The sequence below is a fragment of the Pelmatolapia mariae genome, linkage group LG12 (assembly GCF_036321145.2).
Source record: "Pelmatolapia mariae isolate MD_Pm_ZW linkage group LG12, Pm_UMD_F_2, whole genome shotgun sequence".
Lineage (NCBI taxonomy): Eukaryota > Metazoa > Chordata > Actinopteri > Cichliformes > Cichlidae > Pelmatolapia > Pelmatolapia mariae.
The window spans coordinates 31,331,348-31,346,612 of NC_086237.1; the positions used below are offsets into that span (position 1 = coordinate 31,331,348).

The 15,265-nt window shown below is 38.7% G+C and overlaps 2 protein-coding genes across 4 annotated transcripts in view; both read left to right on the plus strand.

The window, feature by feature from the left end:
* Positions 1–953: 953 nt before the first annotated feature.
* On the plus strand, positions 954–10,845 carry si:dkeyp-117b11.1 (B-cell linker protein; the record flags this gene model as incomplete). Its single annotated transcript, XM_063488825.1, has 18 exons — positions 954–994; positions 1,106–1,140; positions 1,227–1,264; positions 1,642–1,732; positions 1,822–1,889; positions 1,993–2,008; positions 2,131–2,202; positions 3,136–3,164; positions 3,855–3,891; positions 4,000–4,075; positions 4,280–4,310; positions 4,496–4,532; positions 4,620–4,722; positions 8,709–8,746; positions 8,948–8,991; positions 9,968–10,036; positions 10,372–10,530; positions 10,672–10,845. Coding segments are annotated over 18 exons (1,101 nt in total), but the record flags the coding sequence as incomplete, so codon positions are not given.
* Positions 10,846–14,159: 3,314 nt separating this feature from the next.
* The window catches only part of cltcl1 (clathrin, heavy chain-like 1), a 30,747-nt gene continuing 29,641 nt past the window's right edge, over positions 14,160–15,265 (plus strand). For all 3 annotated transcript variants that reach the window (XM_063488723.1, XM_063488724.1, XM_063488725.1), the window contains exon 1: positions 14,160–14,404. In XM_063488723.1, the coding sequence (XP_063344793.1) occupies positions 14,363–14,404 (42 nt within the window). In that variant the 5' untranslated portion in view covers positions 14,160–14,362. The remainder of the gene's footprint in view (positions 14,405–15,265) is intronic.

A 15,265-nucleotide genomic window follows, 5' to 3' on the forward strand; every position in this document is an offset into this window, starting at 1 on the left:
TTGTACTGTTATAAACATTTATCATGAAAACTGACACCTGCTGAGTCACAGATGTAGCTCCTGGGATTTGGCCATTTCTCTGAGCTTTGCACAGTCAAAACTTGGAGTGAATTTGCTGGGACATCCATGTCTGGGAAGATTGTGGCATTGTGTTAACACAAACCTGAAAATTGTAAAGAAACAAATTGCCAAAACATCTGCTTTTACAGAGGTGCTCATACTTGCCCTGTGAAAACTTTTTATGTGACTTTATGTTTAGGGTGGTGGAAACAGTGAATACAGCAGGTGCTCTGTAATCATGGGCTTTATGGACAATAAAGGAGGCATGTTTCAGGAAAGAAGAAAAAACAGTTTTAGGTTATCAAGCAAATTATGTCATATAATAATTATCTAATGTGTACAGAAAAAAAAAGGAAATGTCTTATAGTGTATGCTTGGCCAATGAAAGCGCTTATAGGTAATTACAAAAAGACAATTTTATGTACTTTATTTAATGTTGGGAAGTTTTAAAAGATAGATATTCTTACATGAATGTTTACAGAGCTGTGTCCTATCCTACTGTACTTTCATATATTATATTGGCAGATAAAAGATTAATATATCTCTGAGAGTAAATTACACCACAAAAACATACCCTACAAACATTTTGAAGTATTTACATCCTGTTTAAAATGATACAGTGATACTTCAGGTGCTATTTTGTACTGTGTTTTTGTCTCCTTTTCTGCACCAAATAAAGCTCCATTGTTATGTGACCTTATTCAAAGAGGGAAACTGACTCAGACAGACAGATGAAGCTGATAAGTAACTAAAAGTAAATCATTATTAGCCAGGTATGCAGTATAAGAATAATGGGCTGTGTCACATAGAGACAGCTAAATATCTGTGTTTCTGTCGCTCTGCGTCTACTCGTCTCATGAAATCTGGGTATTTGTTCACTAATTTCTGTGGTTTCTGGTGTTTTTCAGAGTTTCTTTGGAAAACTGAAGAACCTGTGAGTATCATGACCAAGACAGAAACCTCATTCATTCTCATTCTTTCCTGCTAAAAGCTTATTGTATTAAAGTATCCACTATCCATGTCTTTTCTCCCTTCTTCCTTTCAGACACACTGGACCTCCAGCTCCTCCTAGGAGGACGGGTGGGATTTGTTTTCACTTTATTAAAGCTGCTTTAATGCCTTTTGTACATCTCTTATGTTTATTCATATACGTTTGTGTCCTACAGATAACAATGCAGCATATGGGTGGCCGGAGGATGAATTTGTAAGTAGGAAGAGAACAAGTTCTTAAATTTCGTGTGTGTGGTTTATAATAGGTTTGTTATATTTTTGTACTTTTTCATTCAGGTTTTGGGTATTTTTTAGGGGCAGATTTAAGTACTGAATAGGCCAAAAACAATACGTATTGTGAAGGCAGCTGACTCACAATCAAGCAGATATCCCGGTCTCAATAATAACAATATGCAGCAATGCTTTCTCAAGATAAAACTAAATAGCTTTACAATATTAGAGCAGGGTACACACTGAACAGAACAACAGTCTATCTCATGGCAGCCATACTGCTAAAATATTGAAAGTTTTATAGTTTATTTGGAATAAATTGTTAAGATTGTTAAGATTACCAACCTTTTCTCACGGCAGGATGATGACAACGACATGTATGAAGCTCCTCCCTGTGAGCGACCAGCTGCCAAAGTGCCACCGAGAGCAGTGGAGGAGAACGTTTATCTGGGTAACATCTGAGTCTGGCAAACTTCAGCACAGATACCACAGACAGTGAAACACTGTCTTTTCCCCTGAAATTCTTTCTGCTTTTTGCAGAGAGGACTTCCAAACCTGGTGTAACACCGAGGCAGGTTGCACCTCCACCCAGACCAAGCAAATCCTCGGTAATAAAAGCTCAGGGTCAATTTCTTTGTGCCTGTCAACATAGATGTTTTACCATGTTGTAACTGTTTTTTTTTTTCCATTCGGAAACCTTCGCAACGGAAGGATGCCATCAGCAAACGTAAGTAACTCAGCTCCGTTTGATGATTTTTAAAAATCTCATCAGTCCTTTTTCCCCCTACATTTTTATGCTTTCATTTGTGTACTTTAATGAATCACATAAATACATTTATCTCTCTCCAGCACCTGAGGTCATTAGAAGTGATAAGCCAGGGAGGAAGAAGATGCCGCTTCAGACAGTCCCTGTAGAGGAAGGTAATCAGCACCAACACAAAGTATTATTTTAAAGGAAGAGTGCACCAGAGTGTAACTGAGTGAAAACTGACTGTGAGGAAGATTCTTTAAGGGGTGATATGGGTGCTTCTACTACTACTACTACTACTTATAATAATAATAATAATAATATTAATGAAGACTATACTATGTTTATGAGTTTATCAGCCATGTGGTATTTCCAGAAGCTGCTTGATAAACTCAGGTTGCCAAACACTTGTAGCCTGTGCTTGATGTTTCCAGCAGCAACATCATTTGTACCTTTGAGCAAAACAAAGAGGAGAGTGCCACCTGCTGTAGTGCCACTGAGCTGCACATTAAACACTACAAAATAACATGTAAGAATCCAAAAACTACAGGCCTCAGAACAATCTTCTGAATTTCAAAATTATGAATATCTCAGTTTTTTTTCCTTTCAATCTACACTCAAATACATTCACTCAAATATAAAGCTATTTCTCAGTATTATATTAATCATATTACATATGGTGTTTTCTTTTAATAATTTTGGGTTGGGAAAATGCTTTTAAGCAGAAGGAGTTTTTCCAGTTTGTACTGATGCACCTCTTATGGAAACGAAGGGCTTCAGCTGATATTGATTGCTGTGTAAAATGGGAAAACGTCCAGTATGTTGATGCTAATATTTAGTGAAGTAGAAAAAAATCTGAAAATTTAAACAGGCCTATTTTTCATTTGAATATTGTGTGTTTTAAGTATGCTACATAGGTAAATAGATTTGTGGTAGTCACTTTCATCGCTGGTGCTGTGTCATAAACAGACGACTAACTTAAGGATTATTCTAATTACTTACTGAATAGGTGCTTCATTCTGTGTGCACATGCTGGTAAGCATCACCACTGTATATTTGTGATATGGCAACATAGATCACTAGTAGTCTTTTTTTCTGCATTTCAGATGTGTACCTGGATCCAACTGAAGAACCGGTGACTTTAACATTATTATGTTTTCTTTTTCTTTTGTGCGTAATAATATACACACAAAAGAGTTTCTATCTCAGTCTGAGTGTTTGTGTAGGAGGTGCAAGGAGTCACCCACGACATGCTTGCACTCAGAGGGGGCTGTTGTTTCATAAGGGCCTTTTATAAGCAGTCGGTTGTCTTTTGCTACACCAACAACTACATAAATGTACCAATACCCATGCATCTTCTTCTGGGTGGATGGGTATTCTGGGGCTGGAGCCTATTCCAGCTACCATAGGGGAAGAGGCGGGGTACACCCTGAACGGGTCCCCAGTGTGTCACAGGACACGGCCATTCGCACGCACATTCACACCCATGGGCAATTTAGAATCACTAAATAACCTAAACCCACTAACTGCATGTTTGTCTGTAGTAGCCAGAAAGAACGCACACAAACATGGGGAGAACATGCAAAGTCCACACAGAAAGGTCCCGGTCAGATGGTGGAGTCAAACTCCGGACTGTCTTAATGTGAAGCAACAGAGCTAACCATGCCTAGATAAACATTTACATGAACATTAAATCTTAGATAAGTCACTAATACCAAAAGCCAAATGCTCACTGCACAGCTGCATGAATGTAATTTGGTGTTTTCTTCTGTATGGAGAAGGTTAATGCCCCTTTGCATATCATATTTGTTGGTTTGCGTTACAGGACGATGATGATGACCTTTATTTAGAACCAGAAGCAGGTAAGTTCAAACACACTACATAGGCAGTAGTTCTGAGGCATTGATTACAAGTTTGTATGAAAGTGTTTGAAAACCGGAAGTTACTTTTACTTTCCCCCCTCTCTCCAGCTTGCTCTCCTCCCCCGCGTGGGCCCATGAAGATGCCTCTGTCTCCCAGGACACCGGCACCTGCTCAAATACCCTTGTAAGTTCATCTCACTCTGTTTCAAAGCAGCTTTCATCCTATTCGCAGGCAAGCTATGATACAATATGTCTTTATAGCTGTGCATTCTAGACAATCATGTGCGTGTTTTTTTTAATGCAAATATGGTATTTATAATAAGGAAATTATGTTTTAAAGTCCTGGTAGTAAATATGCAATAAACATTAGCCCTCTCACTGTCTGCAGAAAGAAGCCTTCAATCCCCAGAGATAAGTCTGTGAGTGTGTCTATTAATCTCTGTGCTTCATCTTTAATTTTCTTATGCTAAGCTGGGTCCTGATTTAAAGTAAGCTGTCAGGATACTAGATGAGTTTTAAATTCTTACCCCATATTCCCATTTCCAGTGTCTGAAATTAAACTTACAGGTATGACACAGCAGTAACATTTATTCCCTTTTTTCAGAATTTTGTTTTGCCTCCATTAGAGGACAGAAAAAGAGGTCAGAACCACATCTTCCTTGCTAATTAAATAAATCCAGACAGATCACACTCAAAAGATATAAGGAGTACATACATTGCTTCTATAGGTCCTTCGGCAGAAGAGAGACGTCCCACTTTTGCAAAACCCCCTCCACCAATTCCTGGTGCTAAGCCGCATCTGCCAGCGAACCTGAAGGAACCTAAAGCCAGGTAAGAGCTGACAAATACAAAGAATTTGTGCATCTATATATATATATATATATATATATTATGCAATTTGTGACTAAAACATTCTGGGAACACCTTGATTGGGTAGTTTTTCCTTCAAAGTCAGCTTCACATGCATGTCTGGTGATTTTTTTTTACTTCTTTTATGTCCGCTTTGGTTCTTAAGATAGGTAGAGCTGTTCATGTGTCACTAGCATTACAGCATAGCATGCATTTGGCTTATTTAGTGAGTCACAAATACACAAACGTTTTATGGTTTTACTACTGTTTACTTTCAGTTGCAACTGGGAACTCAAAATTCAAAGTTATTCAGGAACACCATAATTGTATGATGATGAAATTTACTTCACTGAGACCCTAATGGACTCGCAGAAAGTATTATTCTTTTCTTACAGTTGTTCTGTATGAGGAAATCGCTGCTTGTTTCTGCTGTTACATTGGGAATTTGTAGGGATTCACTCACTTTTAGTGCTAGCCTCAAGTGGCCATTAAAGGAACTGCAATTTTTGACATTTCTTTAGTGTTGTGTAATTTCAGATGTGTTTTTTAAGTGTAATGTCATTGCTTATGTTAGTATAGACTGTAGTATATGAGGTTATTATATATAACGTAAAGAAATGGCGCATTTTACAGGTACTTTTATTACACTGCGTTATTGTACCTACATTACAATCAAACCACTCCCTTCTAGACACAAAAAGATATCTTTATAGAACTATTATCTTATATCTGTTGCAATTTATGCTGTTCTCTTTGCCAAATTCTCTCTCCCTCTCTCTCTCTCTCTCTCTCTCTCGATGTATATATATATATATATATATATATATATATTAGGGGTGCAACGATACACAAAATTCACGGTTCGGTTTGGTTCGATACTTTGGTGTCACGGTTCGATATTTTTTCGATACAAAAAAATGTTCATGCCTTTTTAATTTGTCATTTATTAAAATTATAAATATATATTTTAACTCAAAAGTACAGTTTTTAAATTGAATGTTGCTGAAACGACAAAGTAATAAAAAAATAAATATCTGATCGAGAAATCACTCATCTTTGGAAAAGAGAGTTTATTACAGAGGAATGGCTCTTTCCAAAATAAAAGCTATACTATGCGCTTCTTCTGGGCTATATTCTCAGCAGCATATTAAACATATCAGGTCCCCATAAGGAGAATCATGTGCTAACGGCTGTCTAAGGCTACGTTCACACTGCAGGCGAAAGCGCATCAAATCCGATTTTTTTGACCCTATGCGACCCATATCCGATCATGGTATGACAGTGTGAACGGCACAAATCCGATATTTTCAAATCCGATCTGGGTCACTTTCGTATGTGGTACTGAATCCGATACATATCCGATGTTGTAGAAAGCGACTGCTGTTTGAACGGTCATGTCGCATTAAATCCGTCTTTTATGTCACTGACACGAGACAGACGCCAATTATCAGCGCAGGAGAAGCACCCGAGAAGACATCGCGAACGCTTCCTGGCCATCCAGTGTAGATGTTAGTGAAACTGTTGGGAAGACAACGTTGGAGAAACGTGAACATTTTATTTGTACTGTATAATCTGCAGATTCTGACCGAAATCTGCAACTATCCTTTGAAGCACCGCTCCTCTAAAACAGCAATAAGGATAATTATTAGGTTATCTACATTATTATGTAAATAACAAAATAACTTAAAGCAAAAATTGGGAAACGTAAAGTCCGAAGTCTTTATATTAAGGGCCATCAGTCAAACAATATTGTTTGCTCTGGGTCTAAACAGAGCGCGTTGTGTGTGACATCTTCTTTTGCGCATGCGGGCCACTTTGAGCGTTCACACTGGAGAGCGTTTGCTGTCACATTTTATTTGTAGTGTGAACAAGCAGACAAAAAAATCGGATTTGATCAAAAAATCGGAATTGAGCATTAAGACCTGCAGTGTGAACGTAGCCTAAATGACTCGGGTAAAGTTTGTAGCATGCGTGCTTGTTGTTTTTGTCTGCTTCCACTTGTCTTTGCACTAGGATGATGTCGGAGTAAATGTGCAGTCATATTCATTGTGTTCCCACTAGTGCTGTCAGCGTTAATCTGAAATGACGTTAACGCCACAACACGGGAAATCTCCGTTAACGAGCTACCGCGGATCGCCCGGTGCGTGGGGCTGGACGGCGTCAACACATTAACGAGCAAACTGCGCTAACGCAGTAGTTCCCACCCATGTAATTGAGCATTGCGTGGCACATCCGACATACTGTTTTACTTTTGTCCATGACGCGCTTACCATCAGGGTCATACTTCACATGAAGACCAAAATAGTTCCAAAGGCCAGATCTGAATGAGGGTGGGGGAGGTTCAATTTGCCATGTTGCAATGAGCTTAGCTTCTGTCTTGCTAGCTTGCGCTGCGCTCAGTGGATCTGCGCTCGATAGTGTAGCCTAGGCGGAGTAGTCGAACGCAGATCCACTGAGCTTTCAACACAGACAGCATCGTCAGAAGAAAAGTTGATAAAATAAATTAAAAATTTTGTATTGTTCGATACACATGCGTACCAAACCGAAAGCACTGTATCGAACGGTTCAATATCGATACGAGTATCGTTGCACCCCTAATGTATATATATATGTATATATATATATATATATATATATATTAGGGGTGCAACGATACACAAAATTCACGGTTCGGTTTGGTTCGATACTTTGGTGTCACGGTTCGATATTTTTTCGATACAAAAGAATGTTCATGCTTTTTTAATTTGTCATTTATTAAAATTATAAATATATATTTTAACTCAAAAGTACAGTTTTTAAATTTAATGTTGCTGAAACGACAAAGTAATAAAAAAATAAATATCTCATGGAAAAATCCCTCATCTTTGGAAAAGAGAGTTTATTACAGAGAAATGGCTCTTTCCAAAATAAAAGCTATACTATACGCTTCTTCTGGGGTATACTCTAAGCAGCATATTAAACATATCAGGTCCCCATAAGGAGAATCATGTGCTAACGGCTGTCTAAATGACTCGGGTAAAGTTTGTAGCATGCGTGCTTGTTGTTTTTGTCTGCTTCCACTTGTCTTTGCACTAGGATGATGTCGGAGTAAATGTGCAGTCATATTCATTGTGTTCCCACTAGTGCTGTCAGCGTTAATCTGAAATGACATTAACGCCACAACAAGGCAAATCTCCGTTAACGAGCTACCGCAGATCGCCCCGTGCGTGGGGCTGGACGGCGTCAACACGTTAACGAGCAAACTGCGCTAACGCACTAGTTCCCACCCATGTAATTGAGCATTGCTTGGCACATCCGACATGCTGTTTTACTTTTGTCCATGATGCGCTTACCTTCAGGGTCATACTTCACATGAAGACCAAAATAGTTCCAAAGGCCAGGTCTGAATGAGGGTGGGGGAGGTTCAATTTGCCATGCTGCAATGAGCTAAGCTTCTGTCTTGCTAGCTTGCGCTGCGCTCAGTGGATCTGCGCTCGACAGTGCAGCCTAGGCGGAGTAGTCGAACGCAGATCCACTGAGCTCTCAACACAGACAGCATCGTCAGAAGAAAAGTTGATAAAATAAATTAAAAATTTTGTATTGTTCGATACACATGCGTACCGAACCGAAAGCACTGTATCGAACGGTTCAATATCGATACGAGTATCGTTGCACCCCTAATATATATATATATATATATATATATATATGCCAAAAAAACTGTGACAGGACTTCTAACCTGTGACAGGCTCAGAATGACTTTATCGCGTTCATGATAGATATACTTGATGTGTATTTCATAGATTGTAAGCCAACAAGTAATTTACAACAGTTTAAATACAGGCAATGATTTTTTGGGTGGATTATCACTTTTTGGCACAGCACCTGATCCCGAGGTTATCACTAGAGCTAACCCCCATCCACAAGACCTGCAAGTGTGTGCATGTCAGAGTTAGTGTCTAATGTTAGCCTTCTTTTCTATATTCCAGCCCTCCAAATCCTCCAATACCAGACACTAAGCCTGTGGGTAAGCTCAGTTTTCTTTTTTCAGTCTCTATTAAATCCAAAGGGACGACTGATGATCATTTTGAGTATAACTATATACTTAAAAGAAAAACAAAACAAAACAAACAACAACAAAACAACCAACAAAACATCTGACTGTTGCCAAATACAGATTTCCCATGAACTTGTGCTTGACAAGTAACTTATCTTTATGTGTTTTAAGCTTCCTATGGTGGTATGAGGATAACCAGACAAAACAGCCTAGAGGTAAGAGGTGAACTGTTACTTAGCTAAAAATACTTATACAATGATGTGAAAGCCAAAAATCCTGAATTCAAAAGACAACCCCCCCCCCCCCCCCCCCCCCAAAAAAAAAAACCCCCAAACAAACCACAAAACCAAAAAACAAAACAAAACAATTTGTCTCTTATTAAGGAAAGAGATCTCTCTCTATATATGTATATCATTCTTAGTGTAGTGGTTTACACATTCACTTGTCGAAGGAGACACAATCCCTGTAGGTTTGTTTCAGGAATGGGCAGTCATCTAGTAATAAGAAGGTTCTCCTTGGGCCAGATACTAAGCCCAGTCTCAATGCATGGATCTTAGATAAAAATATCTACGCATAGCAAATGTGAATAGATATATGAGGCATGTTTTATAGAGTGCTCAGGTAGAGAAGTCTTATATAAGAACCAAACATTTAACCAAATTATACACATCAAATCCAGTTGTGAGATGTTTGAGATGCATGAGAAAAATGTTTACTCCTAACATTTATTTATTAATTTATTTTATGTATTTATTTACTTGCCAGGTATTTCTTGTTGTAAATGAACAAAGTGCCTGTTTTGGTGTAGCTGCTTAAATTAGGGATGCAAAAGATAGAAAATCTTAATTTGAGAAATGACTGGTAAACTTCACATTCATGTAGTAGAATATTTACTATGAAATGTAATGATTTAGTAAATAGTATAGTTCAAATTAGTCCTCATGTAGAGTAGGTCAGTAAATGTACTTATACTTCACATTGTTCTGTCTCCCTATGCTCTCTTTCTTTTTGTGTCTTTCCCCTCACCTCCCAGCTGATTGGCTGCCCCTCCTTGAATACTTTGAGTTCTTTACCTTACAGTATTGAAGTGTCTTCATGAGACTGTTGTTGTGATTACACTATATAAACAATCCTGCATTGAAGTGGGTTTGATCCTCTTATTGATATATCTGCTGTATGTTTATATCTCAGGATAGAGAATGGTTTGCTGGTGACTGCAACAGAAAGACAGCAGAGGATCTCTTACAGAGAATCAACAAGGTAAACCTGGTAGTTTTAAAGTGATATAAAAAGATAATGATGGTATGTCTCGCTGACACTCAAACATAAAACTCAAACAGAAGCTAAACCTAAGTCAGACAGCTTCAGGGCTCCATGGCAGTGATTTATTTTCCATTTCCTCCACTTACTCTCCCTGATGCATGTAGAGTCTTTTTACATTCCCCCAATTCATTCCACGATTCATCCATTTATCAGTTTTAGTTGTAGCCTGCTTGAGTATTCTTTCATATCTATCAAGGTTTCCTAAGATGTTCTTTTACATCTAGTTTTATTTATTAGATTTTCCTCTTCTCCTCCCTTTCTCCTTATTGCAGGATGGGGCCTTTCTCATCCGATACAGCTCTGCCCAGAGCACGCACCAGCCCTACACCCTTGCCGTGCTTTACCAGCAGAAGGTGTACAATGTTCCCATTCGCTTCCTGGTGGAAACTAAAACCTATGCTCTTGGAAAGGAAGGCAAAAAGAACGAAGAGGTGAAAGCAAATAAGACTGATTTTAAACGGAGGAAGGAAAAGACAAAGCAGGATAGAAAAATTCAGGAGTTACTGAAGCCTATGAAGAATTTCAGGCATAATTTAATCACACTTCTCTCTTTATCTTCTGCTTTCTCTTAGACTTTCAACAGCCTGGATGAAATGATTTCTTACCACAAGAATAACCAACTGCTGCTGATTGACAGCAAGAGCCAGGCCAAGCACACAGCACATTTAACCCACCCTGTACGCACTTAAAACTACACTGCAACTACCTGTTCAGACGAATCATGACGATAACGGCACAGTCACTTACTGCAGGGCTACTGGGTGTCAATCCCAGAAATGCAGTTTCATCTTTAAGGAATCTATAACACAACAAAAGTACTTTTTTTTTTCATTTTAAATAAGTGAAAGGAGACAGGGTAACTTTCAGTGCACCGAGTTGTCGAAAATCCTCAGTGACACACTGCCTCAATATAGCATGAAGTTCAGAGCTCATCAACTTCGGTGCCTGTTTGCACCATATTGTCATAGTAATGAATAGTTAACTGTTGATGGTAGGCTCTTACAAAAGGAAACCGTGCCACTCAGTTTCTGTACCAGTTGTGCTGTGAGGATGTTTAGCCTTACTGTCATCACTTTTAAAAATACAAAAGGTAAAGTTCTGCTGTTATGAAGCATTAAAATGTCTCAAGAGCTTCACAGAATGCAGCTAATATATATATATATATATATATATATATATATATATATATATATATATATATATATATATATATATATATATATATATATATATATATATATATATATTTCTTTCCTGCTCATTCATATTATAATACTTATGTGTGATGCACCACTGAGATAAATGTCTGTATACACTACAAGTTTTTAATTTAAGTGAGTATCTTTCCACTGGGTTATTTTAATGACTTTGACCTATTATATTATGCTGTACTCTGCCATTTCAGTGTATTGTTGTAGTAATTTGTGCAAAACAGACCAAAACTTTACATTTTATCATTTTCCTCATACACTTATCTATGTTTACTATTCCTCTTTAATAACCATGATTTGCCCTAGATCCCATAACTGAAAATAAGTCTTTATTTGGGTTTTTTTGTGATTTCTGTTATTCTTTCAGAGAGTTATGTACTTTGCAAATGACTGATGTTGCTTGAAGTCCTTTAAGTAAACTCAAAAACCTGAATGTTTGAAATCTTTGCTTGTGGTATATCCTGGTTTCTGTGGGTGGATGAGAGCTGCATGCAGCTGCTGACCACACACTGGTGGTTTCACATGCTTCCTGTGAGGGTTAATCGTAAAACCAAACCTAAAACCACCTGGTAGAATAATTAGTGTGATACTGTATAAAGAAGTCAGGAGTCTCCCAGCTCCCAGTTTGCATACGTGAGACAGCTGCTCTCTACTTTTAAAGCTAGAATAAACTTTCTTTTTTAATAAAGGTTTTATTTAGGGCTGGATCAGGTGATCCTGAACCATGTGTGTGTGTGTGTGTGTGTGTGTGTGTGTGGAGGGGGGGGGTCTTTTCATGTTGCACTGAGACTTTCTTCTTCACTTGCAGCTTTTCTTTTTCAATGTGCTTATACACCACTATTGCATTTAACCATTATCAATGATTAAACTCTGTCTCCAACTGTGTGCAGAACCTCCCTGAGTCTGGTTTTGGACTGGAGGTTCTTCCTGCTTTTACGGTGTTTTTCCTTCCTACACTCACCAGGTGCTTGCTCACAGATTTTTGTCTAATTCGTGTTTCTTTCTAATATTGTAGATGAAAGAATAAAATATGGTGGTAAGACCTGCTATGATGTGTTATGTATTGTTTGGAGATGGTGGCACTGATAAAAACACAGAAGGCCAAGCTGGACGTGGCAGACCCTTGGAGAAGGGTGTGAGCAGAATGGATAAGATTAGGTATGAATACATCAGCGTGACAGTAGTTTGGAGACAAAGTTAGAGAGACTAGGCTGAGATGGTTTGGATGTGTGCAGAGGAGGTATAGCGGATATGTTGGATAAAGGATGCGGAATATGGAGCACCAGGCAGGAGGAAAAGAAGAAAAACCTCAGAGAAAGTTCATGGATGTAGAGGAGGACATGCAGAGGGTTGACAGAGGAGCATTCTCGGGATAGGATTAGATTGAGGCAGATGATTCGCTGGGGTGACCCCTAAAGGGAGCAGCCAAAAGAAGAAGACAAAAAAAGAATAATTAGTATGTGATTTCTCAACAAAAGTGTCAATTTGCATTATAGATGAATCACTGAAGTTACCTGCATTGCATGGATTAGATGCAATGCAACATTTTAGCCTATGTATGTAATGCGCCTATACGTGGTGCAGTTACATATGACACTCATATGTTTCTGCGCTCTTTAATTTTGACCGACTGACTAATGTTTTTAAGGGAATTAAAATGCTTTATGTTGTCTAGTAATGTCACACAAAAGCTCGCAGCAGTGGCTAAAAACACAGACTGCAAATAGAAATATTTGCATAAATAAGTAAAATCTGCTAAATAACTTCCTGGAACCAGAGAGTGCAATTTTAATCTTTAAGCTCTGCTACAGGGTGACTATGAGAAACTTGTGCTCATGGTCAAATATTCATTTCAGTCACTGAAAAGTAGCTAACAATAGTTTCTATTAAAATTTCCCCCAGTCATTTTTGCATTTAGTTTTAGGATGTCATAGACTTTGATACATAGACTGGACTAAAATCACATAATTTTTTACATGCGGTATCTCCATTTAAAACATGTATTATTATTATTTTCATATTTTTCAATGCTACTCATTTTAAGTTTTAATATGTCACTAGTAAATAGTACATGGAGCAAGACTAACCTTCTGGAACAGGTATTTTGGGATTTAAAATGATGTTCATATTACTGCACATTATACTGATTCATGTCTGGTTTGAAATGTAAATGAGGCTTTGCTGTTTTTCAAAGGAACTATGTTTCAAAGAAACCACAAACCCAGATATTATGGTGTAAATGGTTTGACTTTTAAATAAAGCAGAAACCACATTTTCCATTCCTCACCCTCATAGACTCATTCTCATTGATGACACGCCAGAAAGGTTGTTGATGTTAACATAATATTGAAATGTACTTTTTAGTTGTGCACATCTTGCTGCACTCCATACACCACGGTGATGATGGGAGAGGGTCACTGACGTAAAAAGCTGCTTGGAAAAAGCACGATTTGAAAGGTCGCCAGTCCTCTGATCATCCATTCAGAAGCACATTTTTATAGAAAGATGACTGCATGTGTGTGATTGTGTGGTAATTATGCAAAGGTGGGGCGCATGTCACGAGCCCTGATTTCGAAGTTGGTGGAAAGGAAGGGGGAAGGGGCTGCGGCGGAGGGGTACAAAATGCGCGTTCAACTGAATTCATTGACAGCTCAGAGAAAACAATAATAATAATAATAAAAAATCCAAGGCTGTGGCTTCACATGTGAAGTCATCCGTTTCAATAAGTAAGCACGGGCTTTTAAGACTGCCCATATCCTTACAAGGCTCAGGGAGGAGATGGTTTGGCTCAGTAGTAGTTGAAGTGGACTAGTTTTCTTAGCGGAGGTGCGGAGTTTTTGATTCAGGACTGGTGTAAGGGGGGCTACTGAATGGGAGCAGTCACTGGATTCGTGTGATACCAACGCAAGCCACCCAGACTACCTACTACTGCCCATCAGTTTGACTTTTGGGGCATTTAGGGCACACAAAGAAGAACACCACCTTTATCCTCTTGTTGTCCCCTTCCCCTTTCCTTCCTCACGGGCTCTTCAGGCAGAGAAACCCTCCAGAAATGGCTCAGATACTGCCGATACGATTTCAGGAGCATCTGCAGGTAAGCAGACATACAGAAAGCCCTAAATTTAATTTCAGCTCCTTTCTTTTTGCGCCACTCCTCGCCCTTGTGGGTCCGCACACACACAGCACATGTCGCATTTAAATGGAATCTGAAAAAGGGCTGCGGGGTGGTGCTCAATATAGCTACAGGCCTAGTTCTCTCCTGCCGGGCAGATGATGACTTGTAAAAATTGAACAGTCAGATCGTACACAGCCCCAATGCGGACCGGTACGTGTGCTTGTGTGTGTGTGTGTGTGTGTGTGTGTGAGTGTATTGGGGGATACGCCGCAGTTTTTCCCGTTTAAGTTATAAACGCCGCTGTCATTTTCACTGCGGTGTTTTGACAGTTTGTGACAACTGAGCTCAGCTGTTCGTGGCTACGTTGTATCTGAGAAATGAATGGCACTTGTTCTCAATCTTTGTTGCTGCCATGCTGTTGTCATGTCCTGCAGCCAAATACTCCCAGTTTCAGGAGCAAAAATCCCAACCAGTGTCTCTCAAAATGCCCAGCTTTTGCACACAGCTGGGCGTAACTGATAAAAAATCACCGTAATGTGTTTCATGTAACAACATGAAACTGTGCGGTTTATTTAGATTTTGTTCGTTGGATGTAGGTGTACAGGGGGATGTAAAAAGCAGTTATGTTTGGATTCACTCGGCAGTTGAATAAGTTCTGGAAACTGGCTCAATCAGTTGTAATGAAGCCTGTAAGACCAGAAACGCATCATTCGATCGATATCTTGCCATGACCAAAACGCAATATGACATCTAGTTCCATATTGCAGCGTCAGTATCATATTGATTTAATGTGTCTCCAAACTCAAGCTGGTGATTATTTATTTTATTGTTTTTTTTTTT